This window comes from Python bivittatus, unplaced genomic scaffold (genome assembly GCF_059951505.1).
Source record: "Python bivittatus isolate LINGU-HERP-01145 unplaced genomic scaffold, Pbiv_v1 ctg000560_np1212, whole genome shotgun sequence".
Classification (NCBI taxonomy): domain Eukaryota; kingdom Metazoa; phylum Chordata; class Lepidosauria; order Squamata; family Pythonidae; genus Python; species Python bivittatus.
Window position 1 is genome coordinate 602,299 of NW_028277083.1, and position 20,969 is coordinate 623,267.

The window sequence follows — 20,969 nt, forward strand, 5'->3', positions numbered from 1 at the left end:
CAGATGGCCTGTTCAGGTCAGGCCACCAAATCAACATGGTTGAACAGGTCTGTGCATTTCCCAAGACTGAAGGAGGACATGCTGGGCTCTGAAGCCCAGCCCAAGCAAAGCGCATAGCTCCTGTCCTTGCCCCCTTTACGCTGCCAGGGCCTGGCACACTTGGGGCACCAAAACTACCCTAGCTGTAAACCTTTTCTCCAGCAGTCGGGGGGCAACGCTGCCTGGACCTCTCTGGGAGAGGCCCTGGGACTCTGAGCTTTGGGTGACTGACCTCCTTGCATGCAGGGGAATCAAGGGGGCCTCAAAGCATTTCTGAGTGAATTCAGGCGGCGATGCCTTTTTTGCACCCAGGCAAAAGGATCCTGCTGTCCCTCCAAGGCAGGGTGGCCTTGAGTCAGGAACAGACGGAGAGGCGCTCCTTCCTCTGCAGGATTCGCATTGTGCCAAGCCCTGGCTTAATGAATTATGGTCTACCGAGTATCTCACAATGGGCTGGATGTGTGATGCCAGGGACCTGATCCAGAAGCCACAAAGGGCAGGGGCACAGAGTGGCCGACCCAAACAGCCACTGCTTTGTTTTGGCCCAGGGTGAAGTCAGACCCGCAGCTGGGACCCCACCCACGAGGAGACATCATTCCTGCCCGCCCAGGCCAGCTCCAGTCGCCAAAGAAAGCTCCGCCAGAAAGCATCGTCCTCCCACCGGGGCTTCTCTTCTTCCTCAAGGGGGGAGGCAGACGACCCCCAGCCGGGCTTGGCTTTCCCGGCTCTCTGCATCCTCAGGCCTTTCCAGGAAGAGGAGCAGCGCCCAGGAGTGCAGAAGGCGGGGCGGGGGGGGCGGGTCACGGCGGTTCCTACTACAGCCTCCCCCCGCACAGGCAGGTCGCTCTCCTAATGGCTCTCAAGGCGAGGCAGAAGAAGGGCGGAGAAAAAAGCTGAAGCCGGACCAGAGAAATAGGGGACACCCCCGGGGCCGGGGCACCCCTTCGCCCGCGCCGACTGCAGCGCCCCCCCCCCGCAACGCCGCCCCGTCCCCAAGCGGCCGCCTTCGGGGGGCTGGCCCGGGGGCGGAGGAGCCCGCCTCGGCCGGTAAGGCGGTCGCGGGACGCCGCTCTCTGGGTTCCGCGCCTCTCGGTGGTGGGTCGGGAGAGGCAGTCCGCCGGCTGACCGGCCGGCCGGCGAGGCACTACTGCGGCCTCTTCCTCGCCTTCCTTCTCGGGCGTCGGCCCGCCACACCTGCAGCCAGCCGAGCCGGGGCGGGGCGGGGAGGGGCGGGGCGGGAAAGGAAAGGAAAGGAAAGGAAAGGAAGGGGCGGGCGGGGCTTGAGGCTGGGAACGGCTCGAGGGCCGTGGTGGCAGCGAGGCGGAAGCTCCCGGCGGCGACCAGGTGAGGCGCGTCCCGGACGGCTGGTAGGTGAGGCGGCTCTCCCGCCCCGGCCCCAAGCGGCCGGGCCGGGCCGGGCCGGGCCCCTCGGGGAGCCCTAGCAGCCCGGGGTCGAGGGGCCGGGCAGCGGGGCGCTTCGGGGCGGCGGCGGCGGCGGCAGCAGCTCTCCAGAGCGTCCCTGGGCGCCTTCCGCGCGCTGCGCCTCGCCGCGGTCGGGGGTTGCGTGCCCTCCCCCGGCGCCCCGAGGGCGGCCCGGGAGGTGCGGGCAGCCGAGGGGCCTGGCGGGGCGGGCGCGGGGTTGCCGCCGGCCCCCGCGCTCAGCGGCTGCTGCGGCGGGCTCTGGCTCGGCCCTCCGGGTGGGCTGAGAAGACCCCCCACGGCCGCCGCTCCCCTCCTCCAGGAAACAGCCTGTGTTTTTTTTCCTGCTGGAACCCCCAGGACCCTGTCTTGGTGGCCACGCGTAACCGACCCCTCGTCCTCGTCCCCGTCCCCGTCCCCTTCCCCTTCCCCAAGTTAGGGGCAAGTCCAGAGGCGGCGCCCCTGTGGGGTCTTTAAGCCTGCCCGAATGTTTAGCGCTGCGGAGGGCAGAACGGGCATGGCTACGTGGGTCTGAGTTGTGCGGAGAGCCTGCCGAGGGCTTTGGGACGATCGCCTTAGCCGATGCCAAGTATCATTCTGCTCAGGCCAAACAGCTGAAACGTATCTCGTATGTTGAAAATCCGTTCGGTGGCTATAGACAGGCTCGCGGAGCTTCACAGCTTTAAAATGGTCTTGGCGATGGGATGTGTTTGGGTCCAAATCCAAAATGTATCCTGTAGATGCTGGGAGTTGTAGGTGCCCATTTGGGGAAGGCTGAAATAAAGCCGCATTGAACCCCCTAAAACTTAGTTGCAATTGAGGGATGTATGACTCAAATGGGCCCAGAGGCTAGTGCAAAATGGGCCCACAACAGCCCCGCCTGCGATGGTGGCCTGGTGTCCTTGCGCAAACTGTCTCCTCTGAACCCCTTCCTCCTGCAGCCTCAACGTGCCAGACACTGACGTGTGCAGGGCGGCCCGGGCTGGTTTCTGTTACGGGAGAGGAAGTGGGGCTGCCCCAGCAGAGGCGCTGAGGGCCGGGGTGGCTGCTGCAGATGTGCTTCTGTGCTTGGATGCCTTGGGGCTAGGCGACGAGTGGTTAAAAACAGCGAAGAATAGAAAACAGTGCAGCATGAGAAAGGTCCTTTTAAGGGGGTGTTAGCACTTGGGGCCCTCGGATCAAAGGCCACCCTTAACGCTCCAGCATGCCCAGAATGAGCTTCGCAGGGCTAGAATCGCAGAATGCCAGGACTGGGAGGGAGCCTGCTGGTCATCCAGTCCAGCCCATTCAGGAATCCAGTCCTGTAAGGAGAAGGGAAATGCCCTTGGCGTGCTGGAAATGGGGCCAGGCAGTGGTACCCTTGTAGCCTCTGTCCCACTATGCCTGGTTTTCTTTTGAAACAAAGTCAGAGTTTATTTTGAACCAGCGTCAGCGTTTCCTGGTAGGGCTGTGCCGTGAAACTTTCCACTCACTTCCTTCTGCTGGGGTGAGTTTAATCATTGCTCTGAAACCCTGAAAATTGCTCCCTGGGCGAGGCTCACCTGTGCAGTTGCAGCCTGGTGTTGGGGATAGATAATTGTTTCTGGGACGGATTACAGCCTCTCCCTGGCAGAGAAGCAGGCGAGCAAAGGTAATTTCTTGCTGGGTGGGCTCCTGTCCTTCTTTCCAGGCTGCGTAGCTGCAGCAGCCTTTCCTGATGCTTGCGCTCTGCTCGGGGCAGTTGGCTGTTTCCCTCTGATCAGAGGAGCTGGGTGGGGCAGGGGGTCGTGGTGAGTGACCCCTACTCACACAGGGGACGATGGGGCTGACTTTGGTGGCGTGCAGTGTGGGGAGAGAAGGCAGGTGAGCTTCTCTGCCCCACCGGCAGCCAAAGGGGCTGGAAACCGGATTGAGGAAGGCCGTGGGAAGTTTGCTCTGCAGGCCAACAGTGTGGAGAAGTCCTTGGAAGGGGCCTGGGTGGACTGGTAGGGGCCGTTCCAGGGGGTGCCGCCTGCCCTTTGACACACAAGGCGGGGCGGCTTCTGAGCTGGGTCCCCTCCCTTGACAGACGGACCGGTGAACCTAGAAACTCCTGGAAGTCCGGAAGTCCAGGCTTGGAGTATGATGCGGCTCCTTCAGCTGACCGGCCTGGACCGGCCTTTCCGGAGCTGATGCTGGAGGGGGTTTCCAGGTCCCGCTCGCCCCTCCTCCCTCCGTGGGAATTGGCTGGAGTGGGAACTCCTGCACGCTGCGTTGCCCAAAGTGCTTCCAGGCCTGGCTGGAGAAGCGGGAGGGAGGGGAGGAGGTGGGCCTGAGAGCCCATGCTGGGGGCGCAGCCTGTTCGGGCAGCCCCAGCTCTCAGCCGGCTGGAGTGACTTGCAGGTGGTTTTGTTTGTGCCCAGCGTCTCCTCGGTGTCCCTTTCTTTCCTGGACGCTGAGCTGCAGCTGGCACTTTGGGGGTCTTCTGCTGGACCGTGGCCTCGCGACATGTTGCTGCGCAAGGGGGAGCGCAGGGACTGGGGCTGCCCCACTTCTGCAGGGCCCTGCCCCTCTCTGAGGCTGGCATCATCACTGGGCTCCTGCTGACCTCACAAAGGCTGGTGGGCCCCTCCCCTCCCCTCCCCTCCCCTCCCCGCTTCTGGAGGGCCAGGAGCCTCCAGAGCCACTCTGCAGTTTCACCAGGTGCGTTGGCGCTTCCTCTGCTCCCCCTGGCTCCCTGAGAAGTTCTGTCAGCAACCAAGGACGGCTTGGCTGAAGACAGAAGGGCCCCGTTCTGTAGCTGCGCCTCCCGTATTCCTTCCTATCTGGCAGGGGCTCTTAGCTTCCCCAGCAAGAGAAAGGGGTGCACGGATTGGGGGGGGATAGGAGGCCATGGCTGCAGGCAGCTGTGCCGTCAGTGGGAGCAGGGGCCACATGGGGCCTTCCCTCGCTCCTTTGGGGAAGTGCATGTGTTGAAAATCTGGCTCAAAGCCTGGTTGTGCAACCAGAAGCGTTGCAGAACAGCAGCCCGGGGAGAGGCAGTCAGCTGCCTGATTTCTCACCCAGTATTTCTGCACTTCAGGAAGTGGGGGGGGGCTAGCGAGCTCACAGCTGTAGAGTAATACGCGAAGCCTCCTGTGGAGGGAGCCAGCCCTGCAGTTTTCTTGGCCGTGCGACAGAAGTAATAAAAAGGCAGTGGAAAAAGTCAGAACTGTTCATGGTGATCCTTGGAAAGCACTGAGGCTGGGGGAGCGTGGCCAAATGTCCCGTTTGGCGGGTCTTGGCCACGTGTCCCTTGGCCTGTGGCTGGTTCTTTGACACTGAGTGGCCCTTTCCAGCCCTGCATGGGGAGGGCAGCCAAGGTCAGCCCCCCAAGAGGAAGGCAGAGCAGGTGGGGGCTGCCCCTTCCGGAGAGCAGACTGCTCCAAGAGGCCTGCTGGCCCCTCCCTGCCGTGGGCCGGGCACACTATACAGAGCTGCGCACACCCTTCTGGGCCACTGTCAGGACTGGGTGGGTCTTATGCAGCAGGGCAGAGCTCTGGGGCTGCCCCCTCCTGCTAGTGGAGTGAGCCAAGCAGGGGCCCCCTTGACCTGCCCCCGGCCTCTCTTGCCCCCCCCCCCGCATGCATTTCTAGCACTGTGGGTTTCATTAAGGCTACTCAGCCGTTACAGAATCTGTTTCCCCAAACGGAGGGTGTGAAACGTTTGGGGCCGGGGGTGTCTTTCCGAAGCTCTCCCTCTCTGCTTTCGAGTCGCTAGGAGAGACCGAAAGGCTTTTGTCCTCCCGGGGCAACTGGGCTGGGGGACAAGCGTCTTGTGACCCGCGCCAGGCTGTCACCAGGCGGCTCCTGGGGCCGAGCACGGGGATCCGGGGTAAGGGCGCGCTCTGGGTGGCAGCGGCACTCCTGGTTCAAGGCAGGCGGGCCAAGAAACGGGCAGGGCGGGGTTCCAGGAAAACGAACGGATGGTGTGATGACAGATTCTCAAAAGGCTGTCCTAGTTCCTCTCTCCCGTCTCGTACTAGACCCGATCAAGGCAGAGCTGCTGAGTTTCTTTCTTACGCACGCATCTGTGCAATCTTAACACGCCCCGAGATCGCTGTGACGTGTGTGCTTTTGGCTTGTGTTGTAAATATCGCTCGGGATGGGGTGGAGTTTAGCTCTCCGGAACAGCCCTGCCGGAGGAAGCTTGGTTTTCAGGGCAAGCCCCCCCGCAGGCAGAGAGCACCGTGAGAGAGAGGCGGGTGGGCCAGAGGGAGGCGTGCTGACATTTGCAGAAGGAAAGATGAAGGCCCGGTAGGACCACCAGAAATGGAGCTCCTTCTGGCTTTTCACGTATCGCCCATGTGCTTTTGCGCAAACCCTTCCTTTCGTCTACCAGGACTAGGAACTTGGCTTTTAAAATGAAATGATTTCAACAAAAAAGTTGAGGGACTGAATGAAGATTTGGGTTCGGCCCATCCACCCACTCCTCCCTAAAGGGTCTCCTGGTGCAACTGGTTCCTCAATAGCAGAGCTATGCACCAGCCCCTGCACGTGGGGCAGGCGGGGATCTCCTTCCGCGACCCCAGAAGGCCTTTGGGCAGCTCTGCCCCATTTCCCACCAATGATCACAGTGCTGTTGATGCATTTGGCCCCCTGGGGCTTGTGGGCCCCTTCCTTGGCCCTGCCCCTCGACATTGGGCCGAGCGGGACCTTTGCAGGAACGGAGGGCGCCACCACGTGCTGGCGCCGCTGCCACTTTGCCTATGGACTTTGCCTGGCTGCAGCGACAAGTCCTGGCACCCTCCAGAGGTGCTGGACTCCAACTCTCAGCCAGCCTGCGTTGCCCTGCCTGACGGGTGGAGGATGGGGGCTGGAGTCCAGCGCATTGGGAGGGCACCATTTGGGGGATAGCTTTGCTCCACCTTCCACCCCGTCCTCCCTGGGGCTCTGGGCTTCCTCCCTGCCGGATGTGTTCCTCTGAGGCCTTCCCTTGTTCAGCCAAGCAAGGCTTGGGCCCGCGGGTGGCTATGGAGAGGAGTCCGTGTGCACTGCCAGCTTGGGTGGGAGACCCGTTGCTTTGTACCTGGCCCCTGTGCTCCAGGCGCAGCGGGCCCTGAGTGGCCCAATCCTGCCAGGGACGGACTGATGCTCCCCGGGTGGAGCGAAATAGCCCACGGAGCCCAGTGGGCCGCAGGAGGTGGCTTTGGGGCTTGGGAAGAAACAGGGCCTCCGCTGGCTGCTCTGCGGAGAGATGCTGATGCCTTGTGGGTGCAACGTCTGGGGGGTACGCGAAAGGAGGAAGTGAAATCCCGAGAGAAGCCTGCATCTGGGGGGTCTCCCCCTTGGCTGCCAAGCCGTGGGATACGGGTTCTGCAGAGGCTCCTTCGGCTGCTCGGAGGAGCTCTGCTTGTGATGGTGCCTTTGGGGTGGACTTCTTTGGGGGGCTCGCTGGCCATCCTCCTCCCCCCCCTCGCCGGGCTGTTTCTCCGAGGGGCAGCCAAGCCCCCTTCAACTTCCTTTTGGCCTTTCTCGTAGAAGCATGGCTGGTTATCCCCCAGCCCCACCATCTTACGAAGAGACGACCAGCACCAATAACTCAGCTCCCTACCCCCCCGCAGGGGAAATTGCTCCGAAAGAGGGACCAGCCCCGCCAGCCCCCTACTATGCTCCGAACCAACCTCAGCCCTATGGCATGCAACCCGGCCCGGCCCCAGGGATGGCTCCAGGTGAGTCCCAGAGGCACTTGCAGGAGGGCCCCGCTTGTGTCCAACTGGGGTGGGTGGGCGGGCGGGGGGACCTTCCGCCAGGGAGGTTGGTCTGCTGCAGCCGGGCTGGCCCCTGCCCCCCACCCCCCTGCCAGGCCCAGAAGCTGTTCTTGGGACGAGGAGGTGGCTGCTCTCGCGGCCCCTCAAGGGGTGAGGGCAAGGCTGGTGTCCAGGACGGGCACCCTGGAGAGGCTTGCTGTTTTACGTCTGCCGCCTTCCCACTCTCGCTCAGTCCCGGTCCAGGCCGTCTACATCCCGGGCCCGCTGGTGTTCCTCGACCGCCCCATGCAGCTGTGCTGCCCCGCCTGCAACAAGATGATCGTGACCCGGATCTCGCACAACCCGGGGGCTCTGGCCTGGCTCTCCTGCGGCGGCCTCGCCCTGCTGGGGTAAGTTGGTCCCCGCTTTGCCTTCCCTGGAAGCGGGCGGCGCCTCGTCCTGGGCGCAGGGGGAGGCCTCTGGACGAGCCCCGCCAGGCTCTGGCTGGCGCCTGCCTGGCAGCTCTGCTTCTCTTGCGTTGCAGGTGCTGGCTGGGGTGCTGCCTGATCCCCTTCTGCGTGGAGGCCATGCTCGACGTGGAGCACTTCTGCCCCTGCTGCAACGCCTACCTGGGCGTCCACAAGCGGCTCTGAGCGGCTCCGGGCGGCTCCGGGCCTCTGGGGCTGGGAGCACGAGCTCCCTTCTTTGTATGACTTTGCCAAATTTTTTCTGCTGTGCCTCCGGCCTCCGGGCTCGCCTAATGTCTCTTCAAGACCAGACCTTTGGAAAAATGCAAACCACCTCTTGCGTCTCTCTCCCCTGACAGCAGCCTGTCGTAGCCCACAAAGCTACGCGTGGGGAGAGCCGGCCCGGCTTCCCGCGGAGGAGCGAAGCCGAGCCACGCGGAGGGTCTACCTCTCTGCGCCAGGCCTCCTCCGCAGGGCAGTCCGTGACACCACCCGCGAAGCGTGATGGAAGGCCAGTTTCAGTATTTGACCCCCGGCGGCTGCCCGACCCCAAAACCACCCGGGGGCTCCAGCCGGCTCCCCAAGCCTTCTCCCTCGAGGCACGTGCCTGCTCTGGCTTCAGCAGCCACCGATGTGGGGCGGCAGGAGGAGAAGCGCATATCGCGATGCGTGCGCTCGCCTTCCCTGATCCAAGGGTTCCTTGTTCAGGGAGCCACAGACGTGTCAGCCTCATCGAAGTTTCCCTCTCCCCCAGCCCGCCAGCGGGTCGGGGAGGCGTTTTGCACCCGGGGAAGAGAGGTCCTGCGGCTGGCTGCCTGGGGGGGAAGCAGAACGGGTGTGCCTGCCACGGGGCACCACCACCGAGGCTCCACTCTGGGGAGGAGAAGGGCCTTTTCTCTGTGGGTTGGGGACGGAGGACGGGGCCAGAGTCGCTGGAGAGGGAGACTAATTGCTGGAGCATTTTGAAGGGGGGGCTCTGCAAACCCAAGTTTATTACTGATTTGCTTCTGAGCTTAGTCGTGACTTTTCAGCCTTTGAAATAAAATTCTGTGTCTTGCAAGAAGAAAGCGCTGGATGCTAATCCTACTTTTTCCAAACGGCGAGCTGTGCCCCCCGAGGGCTGGCACCCTCTCTGATGCAACGGCCCGCCCCAGCCCCCTCGCTGCGAGAAGGCGGCCAGCCACTGGCAGGGGCAGGGGCCTGGGCCTCTGCTGGAGCCTGGCTAGCTTGCAGGGCCTCTGGGCAAGGGCCCAGGCCCTTCTGGGGAGGCAGGGCTGGCCTGGGGCATGGAGCCGGGGGCCAGGCAGCCTTCCCCTGCACAGGGCTGCTTGGAGCACTGCAGCGGCACCAGAGTCGCCCTAGATCTGGGGGCCGGCAGAAAACCGGGGTGGGGAGAAAGGCAGTCCATCCTTGCACCGTGCCTGCCTTTTTGGGAGTGCCCAGCCGGGCATTGCCCTTGCTTGGGCACCTAGATGAGTGCAGTCCCTCCTGCTGACAATCGGTCTTCTGACGCGTTTGGCCTCCTGAAGCGCATTCCTTGGGTGGCAGCGAGCGCAGCCGCGGGCTTGCAGCCGTTTACCTGATCAGCACCTGCATTTCTGAGGTGGGATTTGGCGCCGGAGAAGAAATAAGTCGAGTCCTGCTTGGCTCTACGCTGCCATTGAAAGAGGCACTGCCACGATGAGACCGCAACATCCGTCATGCAGAGCCCAGGCAGTGGGTGTCACGGGAGTGGCAATCCAACCCCGATTCCCATCACAAAACCCACCTCTGTCCCCCTCCCGGCTTCCCAAAGTGACTGGGTGACTTTAGAGATGTCGAGGGCTGCAGTTGCCAACCTTTCAAAGCAGTTTCCACCGGATGGGCCTCTGGCTTTGTCGCAGGACTTCTGCCTGCAAACAAACCGGTGGAAGTGAGGCCAGCCCCCCCCCAAACCACTTGACAAGGAACAGAGAGGATGCTTCAACCAAAAACCGTTTACTGAAAAAGCCATCAGTGAGTCATTACAAAAGTACCAAAGTAACTTTCAGTCTGCTTAACTTTAAAGAAATTTATTTACAAAAATTAAATAAATAATTGTATTCTGCGAAAAGGTGTGTCTAGGGCTTCTTTCTTTCCCTTAAAAAAAAGTCCACGTTATTCAAACGGATGGTTCTAAGCTCCCAAGCTGGTTAGGGTTTTCCTTCGCTTAAAACGTGACAAAGGCACCCAAATAAAGGAGGACATAAGACGAGAAAGCGCCTGTGGAAAAACCAGCCCTAAGAGGGGAAACAATTCAGCAGAAATAACAATTTTGCTTTTTCGCATCGTAACAGCCTTTAGCTTGCTGCAACACTTGGGTCTTGGCCGAAGCTGTTAAAAACTGAAAGGGCCCTTTCTAAGTCTCCTACGGTCAAACCCTACAGCTCCTTTGTCCCACCACCAGAATAAGTTAAAATACAGATTTTTTTTGTGCAAACGGTAAGTCCAGCAAGATGGTCCTTCAGGTCAGGGGAGCCCCCTTCTGCGCTTCCTGCAGCTGTGCTCCCCCTTGAGCAAGGGCCCAGGATGGGGGGAGGAGGAGGAAGCGGCCATCGCATTGTCCAGGTGCAGCTCCTTGCGTGAAGCCGGACGGCAGCCACGGGTTCTGGCAGATGCCACCGGCCTGCCTGTGCCTCTGCCCTGAAGTGGGGCCGGGGGAAGGCCGGCTTCACCTGGTCAGACCAAGCCAGAGTCTTTGGCCATGTCGTAGAAGAGGCCTCCGCTCTCGAGGAGAGTGGCAGGAGCCCCGGACTCCACAATTTCGCCTTTCTCGAGGACGATCACCCTAAACAAACAATCGCTCGGTCATTGCGCCCTCTTCCTTTCTCTCCACAAAGGATGCCCCGCGCGAACCGTGGGCAGCGACCGACTCCCCCAGCCGCCTTACCGTGTGTAGTCCATGATGGTGTTCAAGCGGTGAGCGATGGTCAGGACCGTGCAACCCTCAAACTGCGCTCGGATCGTCGACTGGATCAGGCTGTCTGTCTCAAGGTCTACGGCTGCAGTGGCTTCATCCAAAACGAGGATTTTGGATTTCCGCAGCAAGGCCCGAGCGAGGCACACCAGCTGCCGCTGACCCACGCTTGAAGACAGAAAAGGCTACGGTTAAATGCCCGGAGACCGACACGCTGGGCCCTTCGCCCTTTAAAAACAGGGAGGTTTGCAAACAGCGGCTGAGAGTGTCCTTGGGCCTGTCTCCCAGCCCCAGGCTGAGATAAAGCGGGGTGTGTGTGTGTGTGTAGCCAGAGACTGGCTTCTGCTTATCTCAAAAGTGGCATTTCACCAGCTGCTCCTTTTAGGGTGGAGATGTTTTGCATGGGTCTGCTGGACTCAGCCCATTGCAGTCTTAATGCACACTTCAAGCTGGCAACTCTGCACTCTGCACACAACACTGATTCCCCCCAGTTGGCATTTTCTGGGCAGCTATCAAAAATTTCCCCAGATGAGAGCCCATGCCAGAAACCAATTTACTAGAATGTTTAAGACAGCCATTGCCACCTTCTTTTCCAAGAAAGGCTGCGGCCAGAAATGGGCAGCTCTGCTTCTCTCTCTCTCTCTCTCTCCCTCTCTCTCTCTCTAATTATTTTAAAGATACTTAACAACAGGACCAGAAAACAGAGAAAGACCCAGAGAAAAAAAGAAAAGAAAGGGATTTAAAATACGTTAAGAAAAAAGAAAAACGTTCCTCTGTTATCCTGCTGGAAGCATTAAATTGGTACAATATGTAAAGGTTATCTTCTATCAACTGGGTGTAAGAACGATCCTTCATAACAACAATTATTATTCTGGGAACACAAGGGTTTCTAGTGAATCTGAGCCAGTCCTTGACTTTACGATTAACCAGCCAAACGCTGCAGCAGAAGGAATGCGCACCTTCCCTCCTCCCCTCAGGAAAGAACCAGCCGGGTAAATGCCAGGCAGAGATTTCCTCCTGGTGCTGCATGAAACAAAAGGGCTTCAGAAGCTGGACTTCTCAGGAGCTGGCTGGGCCCAATGGCTGCTTCCCAGACTCCCAGAATCTCACGCCTGCTCAGCCCTTGAATCAATCCTTTGGTGGGCAGCTGGCACAGAGCCTGACGCCAGCCCAAGCTACTCCCGCCGGGTGCTTTCTTGGCTGAGACGGTTTCGTGAAATGCCAGCAGCAGCAGCAGCAGCAGCAGCAGCAGCCGCCACCGCCGCCGCCAGAGTCTAGAGGCCAACAACCTTTGCAGCGCTCAGCGTCGTGCTTTTAAACATCCGTCCAACACGCGCACGCCCTTGGGCACGGTAAAACCTCGGGGTTTTTTAACCCTGCTGTCCTACGTACCTGAGGTTTTCTCCACCTTCTGAGCACTCGTGGTGGAGCTTATCAGGGAGTGAAGAGACAAAGGTTTTCAAGTGAGCCAGCTCCAGAGACGTCCAGACATCCTCGTCAGTGTATTGGTCAAAAGGGTCCAGATTCATGCGCAAGGAGCCAGAAAACAAGATGGGATCCTGTTTGGGCAAGACAAAGAACAGTGCTTTGCACTCCGCAGAGAACCACCAACTTTAGGACACTGTCTGCAGGACATCACCATGGGGCGATCGCTCATTGAGAGCTCCTGGCTGTTTCTTGGGGCAGTTTCTCTCCCCTTCCTAAAACTGCTTCCTGTGTAGGAAGCTTAACACGTTCAAAATGGTCTGAAGTCGCAGATGCACCGATAAAGCTTGGCTCTGCATTTTCCGGTTTACAAAGCGAGGAGCACGCAAGCAAGAACTGGCTCAATTTGGGCCACTGCTTGCATACATTCACTCTCAGGTGATTACATTAAGTGGGGCTCGGGGAGGGGGAGAATGGGACCTTAAAGAGAAGGTCACGGGGCCCCATGGCAGCCCCTACTGACCTGGGGGATGATGGTGATCTTGAAGCGAAGGTCATGGAGCCCAATTTGGGCAATGTTAACCCCGTCAATGAGGATCTCTCCTTCCACCGCCTCCTTGATCCGAAACAAGCCGAGTGTCAGAGAGGACTTTCCAGCCCCGGTTCTTCCAACTATGCCCACCTGTCGAGAGAGAAGGGCTCTGCAGCAAAGGTGGGCACTGAAGCTGGGGCATGGGCTTTTCCAAAGGGGCTGTCCCTCTGGCTCCAGCCCATGCCAAGAGGAGTCAAAATGCATTTTCAAGAATTGGAGAACGTGTGGGCTGCACGGAAGGGACATTCCGTTTTGTACAGGCGAACCACCCAAAACCTGCAAGCACAACAGGTTCTCTTTATGGACCTCGAAGAGGTCTTGGCACGCAGGACCTCCTCCAGAGGGCACGGTACCTGCACTGCTTCCCACCGGGCATGGAAGGAGCTCCTGGCTGCACCAGCTTCTCTGCTGCCCCCCAGCCAAGTGCCAGGAAGCATCTTCTCTCCTGCCCTCCCTCTCTTGCCCTGCAGAGATGCGGCTGCTTCCAGCTCCCCGGCACCTCCTTGGACTCACTTTCTCCCCGCCACGTATCACGACAGAGATGTTCCGCAGCACTGGGTCCATGTCGCTCCTGTAACGAAGGCTGTAGCCCCGGAACTCCACCCGCCCTTCGTGAGGCCAACCCCCTGGGGCAGCTGCTTGCTCGGAGGTCCACTCGGCCTGGGAGAGAGAGAGGAATCAGGCCCTCCTGCACCCAAGCCATTCCCACGGTCCGGTGGCCTTCCCAAGACCACCCCTGACTCAACCCTTGGACCCCGATTCCCCCGGTCGAGCACTCTGCCTCCGGCCCCTGCCCCCTCCCATGGCCCACTACACGTGGGGGACGCACAGATGAACGCCACTCTGGGTGACTCCCAGCAGATGGACGAGGGCCAACAGTGGTGCCTCTCCTGGCCACCAGAGGGTACTGCTGCTCCACACATCAAGTGGCCAGGAGACGCCAGGATGTGGCCACTGTTGCCCCTTTCTTCTTGTGTGGACGTGGCCAAAGTTCCTCCTGGGTGACAAGGCCACGGGAGGCTGGGGCTTTAGTCTGAGAGATTGTTTAAGAAGGATTCAGCCAACTGAGGATGGTTTCTAACATGGAACCTTCTTGCTTAGGGGCAATCTATCTCAAAAACCATCTGCCAGGAAGTGAGAACAGGAAAGGGCACGAATAATTCTTACTTGTGGACTCCAGAATGAATGGGGAGGACAGAATGTGTTCTTGGGCTGGGGGGCCGTGAACAGCTACATGCACGCGCATGCACACGCGCACACACAAGCTGGACTTGGTATTATGGACGCTAAAGCTGACCTGAAGGCCAGTAGATTAGAGGTTCCTGACCAGCAGTTGGGGCACTTCGTGAGGCCCCCCCTTTTGCATCCAGTGCAGCTTCTCCTAGGAGAACCTGGAACCCCAGCACTGCGGAGGTCAAAGGGGTGCCCTTTCAGGCTCTGCCCAGCGTGCGAGCACAATGAAGGACTTTGTGCCCAAAGAACTTAAAGGCACAAAACACGCTGTGGGCCCCGATTCCAGCTACACGCAGAGACTCACCTCTTTTTCCTTTTCTGAGTATTCCTGGACTCTTTCCACAGCTACAATGTTGGTCTCCATCTCGGATGACATGCGAACCAACCAGTTTAAGTAAGTGGTGATCTGCCAAAGGAAGGTCGCCATCTGTGAACGTCGCGGTGCCCGAGGAATCGTATCCATCAGAAGGGCAGCAGTGGCACCTTCGGGGGGAAGCGGTGAGAGGGCTCCGCCTTCACCGCCAGCAGGGGCTCCCGGAGGAGAGCAAATTCATGGCAAAAGGAGCTACTGCAGGGTGGCCAGGAAGGACTCCTTGCCCAAGGCAGACTTCCAGGCCATACGAGGGCAAGAACCTTGTTTCGGGGGGGCAGCACCAGCTCTCCATTCTCAGGGGCCCAGAAGTGCCAGGCTCCCTCCTTGCCAGCGAATCTTACAGAGGAGCCAGCTGTCTTGTGCTTGTGGTTCCTACCCACGCAGTTCACCGTTTTACCAGAGTCCTCCCCGCAGCGTAATGCCTCCTCTGACCTGAGAAGGCTCTCTAAAAGGCAGAGCTGAAACCCACCCAAACCGCGCTGCGGCCACTCAGTACCTGCAGCGAGTAGGAGATGGAGAGGCCCACCAGCCCTGGGCTCAGACTGCGGCGCGCAATGACGGCAAACAGGGCTGCAAAGAGGACGATGCAGTTCCCCACGGACTCCAGCCGGACCGCCAGCCACCTGTGCAGCCAGGAGAGGGGGCGTTGAAGGCCAGCACGGAGCACGGCTTCCAAGCACCTCGGCCCGCTGGGGAATTCTGGCCCGGCTTACCGGTTGGCCACAATGCTGGGATAGTAGGCCTTCTGGTTTTCGTCCACTTTCAGGTCGCTCTGCCTTATAAACCGCTCCTGCTCTTCAAAGGCCCGGATGACGCTGACGCCCAGGAGCGTCTCGTTGAAGTGCGAGTACACGGGAGAGCGGCTGACCGACTCCAGGCGCTTCAACTGGCGCGAGGTGGCAACATAGAACCGCTGGGGGGAGAAGGGCCAGAGGTCAGATGGGTCGTCGGAACCAGGGCAGGAGCACAGGGGAGTGACTGCGAGGTGGCCTGACCCACGGCCTGACCCAGGCCCATCCTCTGAACATCTCAGGACTTGGGAGAACTGGGGAACCGGCCGTAGGAGGTTCCGCTTCTCTTCCTCTTTCCACTTTTGGCACTAAGTTCTTAATCCCACAATAGTTGAGGGGGAAAACTAGTAAAACGTCCTCTTCCTCATTACTCCTGTAGTGTTCCCGTGCCACCAAGGAACCATCGGCTGTCCCTTCTCCGTTTGCAAGGGAAAGTGAGCAGGGGGGGACCCAGTTTCCGGGAACAGGAACCCTTCAGAGCACTGGCACAGGAGGCTTCCTGTATCTCTCTCATCGACGCCACCCAAGAGGGGGAGAGATGGGGGGGCTGAGGAAAAGCAACCCCCAGACGGGGCGAGGGAGGCCTCCCAAAGGGAGGGTTCTCTGCATGGTCCTGCCAGGAGAGATCCGCTGAGCTCCGGGCAAAGGAAGGGCAGCCGGCCTTTACCTGCACGAAGAAGTAGAGGAGTCCCAGGGGAGGGATGACCACGGCCGCGACTGGCGTGGCCAGGAGGATGATGACGCAGGCCCCGAGGACGTTGAAGAGTGAGCCCATGAACATCTTGATGATCTGCGGGAGGACGGAGTCGATGGTGTCCATCTCTTTGGAGAAGCGGTTCACCAGATTCCCACTGGGCGTCTGCTCGAAGAAGCTCACGGGGCACCGGAGGACGTTGTGCAGCAGGTCCAGATGGAGGTGGCGGGAAGCGAATATCCCTCCCACGGAAACCGCCATGGAGTACCCAAACACTGCGACCCCTGCGAGAAGCAAGAGGCCAAAACACAGGAGGTTCCTCTGTGGAATGGCGAGGCCCGGCCCGGCCCGACCGCACCACCCCCGGAAGCCAACTCAACTAACAGCGGAGATGCGCCTCATCGGGACTGGCGAGAGTGCAGGAGCTCGCACGCAGTCGGCCGGTCCTGATCCCAGGTGCTGCCCTGCCTCCAGGTTTAACCTATTTCCCCCTTCGCTCTGCAGAGGATGCCTTCGAGCGCGCCGGCATCCCGTCTCCGCAGAGCTCAGGGTCTGCAGGGTCCTCGGGCCTTCTTCCCAGCCACCAGTTCGGGAGGAAAGGCCGCTGTGAACTGGCACAGATGCCAGTTGTCCTCAAACTGTCACCCTCGCGGTGGACAGGGCTGGGGCAGGCTGGGAACAGACTCTCTACTGTTCGGAGGGTTCTTTCCAGCTTTGCCTTAATCTGGCGGCTCTGTGGCTGTTTGGTCAGGAACCAAGATGGGGAAGCTCTGCGAGCCAGGTGGCCTTCCCCATCCCGCCCAGCCTTCTGCAGCCGGCCTTCCGGGGCTGCCCCTGACCTGGGCTGAACCCTCTCCTTGGCTGCTTCTGCGCAAGCTGAACACCTGCCAACGAAGTCATGCTTTCCCAAGAGTGTGCCTGCCTACGCCTTGAGCACCAGCCCTGTGCCAGCCGCTGAGGGCACCGCGCAGCCGGCCCAAAGGCCGGGATCCAGGCCCCCAGAAATTACTCCCAGGGCAGCTTGCGAGAGCCCGGGGCTGAGAAGGGGACCCAGCAGGCAGGGGCAGCCTGGGCACCACGCCTGCTCTTGCTCACGGCACTGCTGCACCTGGCAGGCGGGGCTGACAGGAGAAGCCAAGGCAAGCGCCTGGCACGGGAGAGGGAGCAAAGCAGGAGGAGCCCAACTCGGCACATCACGGCCTCTCCTCACCGTCTCCCTTCCCTTCCGTCCCATCCTGCTCCACAACACCAGATTCAGCCAGGAGGTGCTGGGCAACAAGACCTTTGCTTCCAAAAAACAACACAGACCTGGAAACTTGGGACAATGAATTCTGTGCCCGCCAAATGCAGGATTCAGGCCCGTGGGCCTGAGAAGAGGGGGTACGCTCCGTCCTCTGCTACAAGCAGGGAACCTTGGGGTGCGGCCAGGGGTCCAGCGACACCGGGCACGGTCACTGCCACTGCCACAGCCCAGACGGAAACGAAATCCTCGCGGCTGCTGCTGGATCTGCAGCTCTGACCCTCAGGAGGCTGCGGGGGGTGGGGGGAGGGAGGCCAGCGGACCTTGAGATATTCCCAGGGCGCCGTATACCCCCAGGCGGAGGTTGGTGTGCTGCTGCGTCCCGTTGACGACGGGGTCGTCTGTCCACAGGCTGAGCCAGTAATTGGAAGCCAGGGAGGCCACGTGGTTGCACATGAAGAGGAAGATGCTCACAAAGGAGATGCCCAGCCCGATGGCTTTCATGTACTCCCAGTAGACGATCATCTTGACCTAAAGTGGCACACACAGTGGCCGTCAGAGACAGGACCCCATCCCCAAATCGCCGGGTTCCTTTCCAGCCCCCAAAGCCTGCACCCTGGCTGGGTACGGGACAGGAATCTGCTGCCCCAACACCGGATTCCCGCCTTCTCTGGCCCCAGAACACTTCCCTCAGAGGCCTGGGGGGCTCCCTGCAGCTCCTGGATCCTGCTCCAACTCATCCCGCCATCCCTTTGCCCCACCTCCCCGTGGCTGGCCAAAATCTGGCGTCTTCAGCCCGTTCCGGCTCCCTCCTGGACGACTGGTGCAAGAGAAGGCCCCAGTTAGCGTCACCTCTCCCTCTGGGTCTTGGAGCCCCAGAAAGATCCCGTCTCAACCGGGGAGGTGACCCTCCGGGGTCTCGCTCTGCAGGAGCCCGGCAGCAGCTGCAGCAGCTCACTAAGCCGCACCCGGGGACAGCCGCGCCCTGCCCAGAGGGGGCTTGAGAACAGGGCCGAGCGAGACGGAGCAAGGCCAGCCCGAGGGTCTCTGCGGCGCTTGGCCAATTCGCAGCTTCCCAGCAGGGAAAGACCAACATACACGGGACCTTGGCGGGCAGGGATTAAGGCCCTGCCCTCGGGACTGGAAGGCAGAATCCAGCCTTGGGCTAGGTCCAGCGAGCAGCTTTTTCCAGGAAGAAAACAGAGGATTCAATTCAATTCAACTGAGAAGTGGCTTGTGATTAGCGGGGCTTTTTTGGAAACAACACCGCCAAGTTATCATTGCCATAAATACTAATGAAGACTTTATCCCCGAATAAAGGAATAAACTTAATCCCTGAATAAAGGGATTCTGTCCGCCCTTCCAGGCAGGTCAAGAGAGAGACCCCGCGGGGATTCTAGGAATGCCGGCGGATCGTTCTGGGGTGCACAACCAGAGTCTTGAAGGCTTCCTCTCCGCCCTGGCTTATAGCAAACCGAATCAAGGCAGGGCTACTCTGAGTTTCTTTCTCAGGCTTCCTTCGATCTCTGGACCGGGCAGCCTCTTCTCTGAACCCTCCCTTAATGGCTCTCTCCCCCTTCCCCACAGCCAGCCCTCAATTCCCTCAAGAGAATCGGGATCCCCTTATCTTCCCATTTAAGGTCTTACAAGGCTGCTGCTCGGTGGAAAAGCTCCCCTTTGGCGGGTGGGGGGCCGCACAGTCAATCCCCACCCTGAAAAGCCTCTGCTGCCAGTCAGGGGAGCCAATTTTACTGAGCTAAATGGAAGCAAACTCGGGAGCGCAGGGGAGGAACTGGCTGGGCTCTTACTCTCCCCGTCTGGGCGGTGTCCGCTTCGGTTAATTTCCAGGCGTTCTTCCCTTCTGGCGCCTTCTGAATCTTGGCCGTGCTGTTCTGCACCAAGGACTTCTCGGTTTCGCTGCTGTATGTCGAGGAGTTGCTGACCTGCCTGCAAGGCCAACGTGCCAGCGCTTGAACCCCGGGCCGCCTAGCTGTCTCACGCAGCCCTTCAAATGGCTGCAGCCCAGCGCCGTCTGTCTTGCATACAGAGCAGACCGGCTCTCCGTGGGATTCCTTCCCCACCCCCAAAAGACCCTCCCCGTCACTCGGGCATCCCCTTGGCTCAGACCCGAGGGTCCCGTTGCACAGGGACCAGGATCACGGCAGGGAGCATCTGGGGCTGAGCTCTCCACCCCTCAAGGGGCAGCAGCCGCAGCTGGGGAGTGGGCTCTGCCCAGGGGAGGGGCTGCCCCTGAGGCTTCAGCTGCCTCTCCAGCAGAAGGTGCAGGGGACTCCCACAGGCAGCGGAGCCAGGAGAGGGGCCTTGTGCTGATCCTTAACCGTTTGGCTGGCCACGTCGCAAGCCCCAGCGGAGAGAGATCAGGAGGCTCTCCAGGAACACCCCGGGCCAAAAACACGTCCTTCCCCAAGGGAGCAGCTCATCAAGCATCTGAAGGGTCCCTTGGTGGAGCTGGGGACACCAAAGGCTGGCACTGGATCCAAGGAAGGGAGAGGCGGCAGCAGATCCAAGCTGGGGACCGTTCCCAGCTTAGGCAAAACCGGGCTGTCCCCCCACTCAAGTCTGTGGGAGCAAAGCAGCCTGCCCGGCCCTTCCCAGCAGCCGCTCGCCTTGCCCACCTCATGACTTGGGCTGAGTGTTCGCAGGCCAGAACCCCGTTCTCCAGGAGTTTTTCTTCCTTCGTGACCGGACTGGGTGGCTCTGCAGGAGTTGGCAGACGGGCAGACCGAGGGTTTGTGCAGGAAACAAGGTGGGCGAAATTCACGGGAAAGGCAAAGGAGACATTCCCCAAGTAACCCTGGTGCTGAGGAGGACTGTCCTCTACTCTGAATAGGAAGGAGCCTGAGTCTCTGCAGAGAGAAACAGTCCCGGTGCCAACCCAGAGTCTTCCAGGCCACTCAGATGGATGACGGGAGCGCCTAGTCCCACGGCAGCCCTCGGCACCACCCCTCACGCAGTCAGCACCGTTGGGGCCCATCAGCGCTTAGTGGCTGACCTTTCTCAGCAGAGGTTTTGGGGCCCCAAAGTCTGGCCCAACAAGCCCCGTCCCTCCTACGATCATGCTGTGCTTGCCTGCGCCGAAGCCCAGACTTCAGAACGGTAAACTTTGCTGAGATATTTAAGAAACAAAGGTACTAATTTCAGTCGACTTGCTGAACAGCCAATAAGAACTTGGACAAGTCTCTCTTCTCCCGGAAAAAAATGCAAGCTATCAAAAGTTGGGGGTTTGGGGGGGAAAAAAAGGACCAAGCTTTTACTGAGGATTTTAAAAAATCTCTCTCCATCCTCCTCCAAGCTCCAAGCAGCTTATGAATTCAAAGAAAGGGGGGGAAAATGAATGAAGAAGGTGGTTTAAGCCTTCCTGGTTTTTGCTCATTAGCTATGCCTGCTTGTTTAAGGGCTGCAGTCTGCAAACTGCAATTCAATCCGGCAGCGGGAGGACTGCGGCTGTACGAAAACAATTGAGGCTGATTCCCAGAGCGCTCTTCATCCCACCCGTTTCCCACAATCAAGTAAAATGGAATATTTATTAGCTTTAAAAACACCCAATTAGGCAACTCGGTTTTCAGGATATTACATGATTGAGCACCGCGCACTCTGTTTCTGCAGCATGAGCTGGCAAACTCAGAAGCGGTTTGTACAGCAGAGCAACACCTTTGGCAATAACGTTGGAGTCCCTTAAGGCTTTGAGCCAAGGGATGGGAAGACCAAGACTGGGGTCGAGGCCCTTGACTGGGGCTAAACAAGGCATTTAGGACCCTGGCCCAGAACGAGAAGGCGACCCAAATTAGCTCTGGGGCCAGCAAAGGAAGACAAGTCTCAAAGCTGAGCACTTCGGTGACCTCAGATGAACTGGTCAAACGTCATTGGCTTCCATCAAGGACGGTGTTCTTCAAACGTGGCAACTTTAAGATGTGTGGACTTCAACTCCCAGAATTCCCCAGTCAGCATGAGTTGAAGTCCTCACATTTTAAAGTTGCCACGTTTGAAAAAACCGACCTAGGAGCAATCCAGATTTTTTTTACTTAATTTCTAACAACCATAAACTGAAAACCCC

The 20,969-nt window shown here is 59.6% G+C and overlaps 2 protein-coding genes across 6 annotated transcripts in view; one reads left to right on the forward strand and one right to left on the reverse strand.

The window, feature by feature from the left end:
* Nucleotides 1-870: 870 nt before the first annotated feature.
* On the forward strand, nucleotides 871-9,703 carry LITAF (lipopolysaccharide induced TNF factor). 5 transcript variants are annotated; one of them, XM_088147881.1, is made up of 4 exons: nucleotides 871-1,086; nucleotides 6,936-7,126; nucleotides 7,398-7,554; nucleotides 7,689-9,703. In XM_088147881.1, exons 2-4 carry the CDS (start codon nucleotides 6,940-6,942, stop codon nucleotides 7,795-7,797), a joined length of 453 nt encoding a protein of 150 aa, XP_088004007.1. In that variant the 5' UTR covers nucleotides 871-1,086; nucleotides 6,936-6,939; the 3' UTR covers nucleotides 7,798-9,703. The 5 variants fall into 5 exon arrangements, with proteins under 5 accessions (XP_088004007.1, XP_088004005.1, XP_088004006.1 ...); XM_088147879.1 differs by lacking the exon at nucleotides 871-1,086 and adding an exon at nucleotides 1,230-1,383; XM_088147880.1 differs by lacking the exon at nucleotides 871-1,086 and adding an exon at nucleotides 1,301-1,406.
* Nucleotides 9,642-20,969, reverse strand: part of LOC103062593 (ATP binding cassette subfamily C member 1 (ABCC1 blood group)) — a 28,814-nt gene continuing 17,486 nt past the window's right edge. The window contains exons 20-31 of the mRNA XM_088147876.1: nucleotides 19,531-19,612; nucleotides 18,703-18,841; nucleotides 17,218-17,425; nucleotides 15,628-15,938; nucleotides 14,883-15,082; nucleotides 14,666-14,792; nucleotides 14,101-14,202; nucleotides 13,077-13,223; nucleotides 12,495-12,653; nucleotides 11,939-12,105; nucleotides 10,520-10,714; nucleotides 9,642-10,417 (exon numbers count right to left, since the gene is read on the reverse strand). Coding sequence (XP_088004002.1) covers nucleotides 10,309-10,417; nucleotides 10,520-10,714; nucleotides 11,939-12,105; nucleotides 12,495-12,653; nucleotides 13,077-13,223; nucleotides 14,101-14,202; nucleotides 14,666-14,792; nucleotides 14,883-15,082; nucleotides 15,628-15,938; nucleotides 17,218-17,425; nucleotides 18,703-18,841; nucleotides 19,531-19,612 — 1,946 coding nt within the window. The 3' untranslated portion in view covers nucleotides 9,642-10,308. The remainder of the gene's footprint in view (nucleotides 10,418-10,519; nucleotides 10,715-11,938; nucleotides 12,106-12,494; nucleotides 12,654-13,076; nucleotides 13,224-14,100; nucleotides 14,203-14,665; nucleotides 14,793-14,882; nucleotides 15,083-15,627; nucleotides 15,939-17,217; nucleotides 17,426-18,702; nucleotides 18,842-19,530; nucleotides 19,613-20,969) is intronic.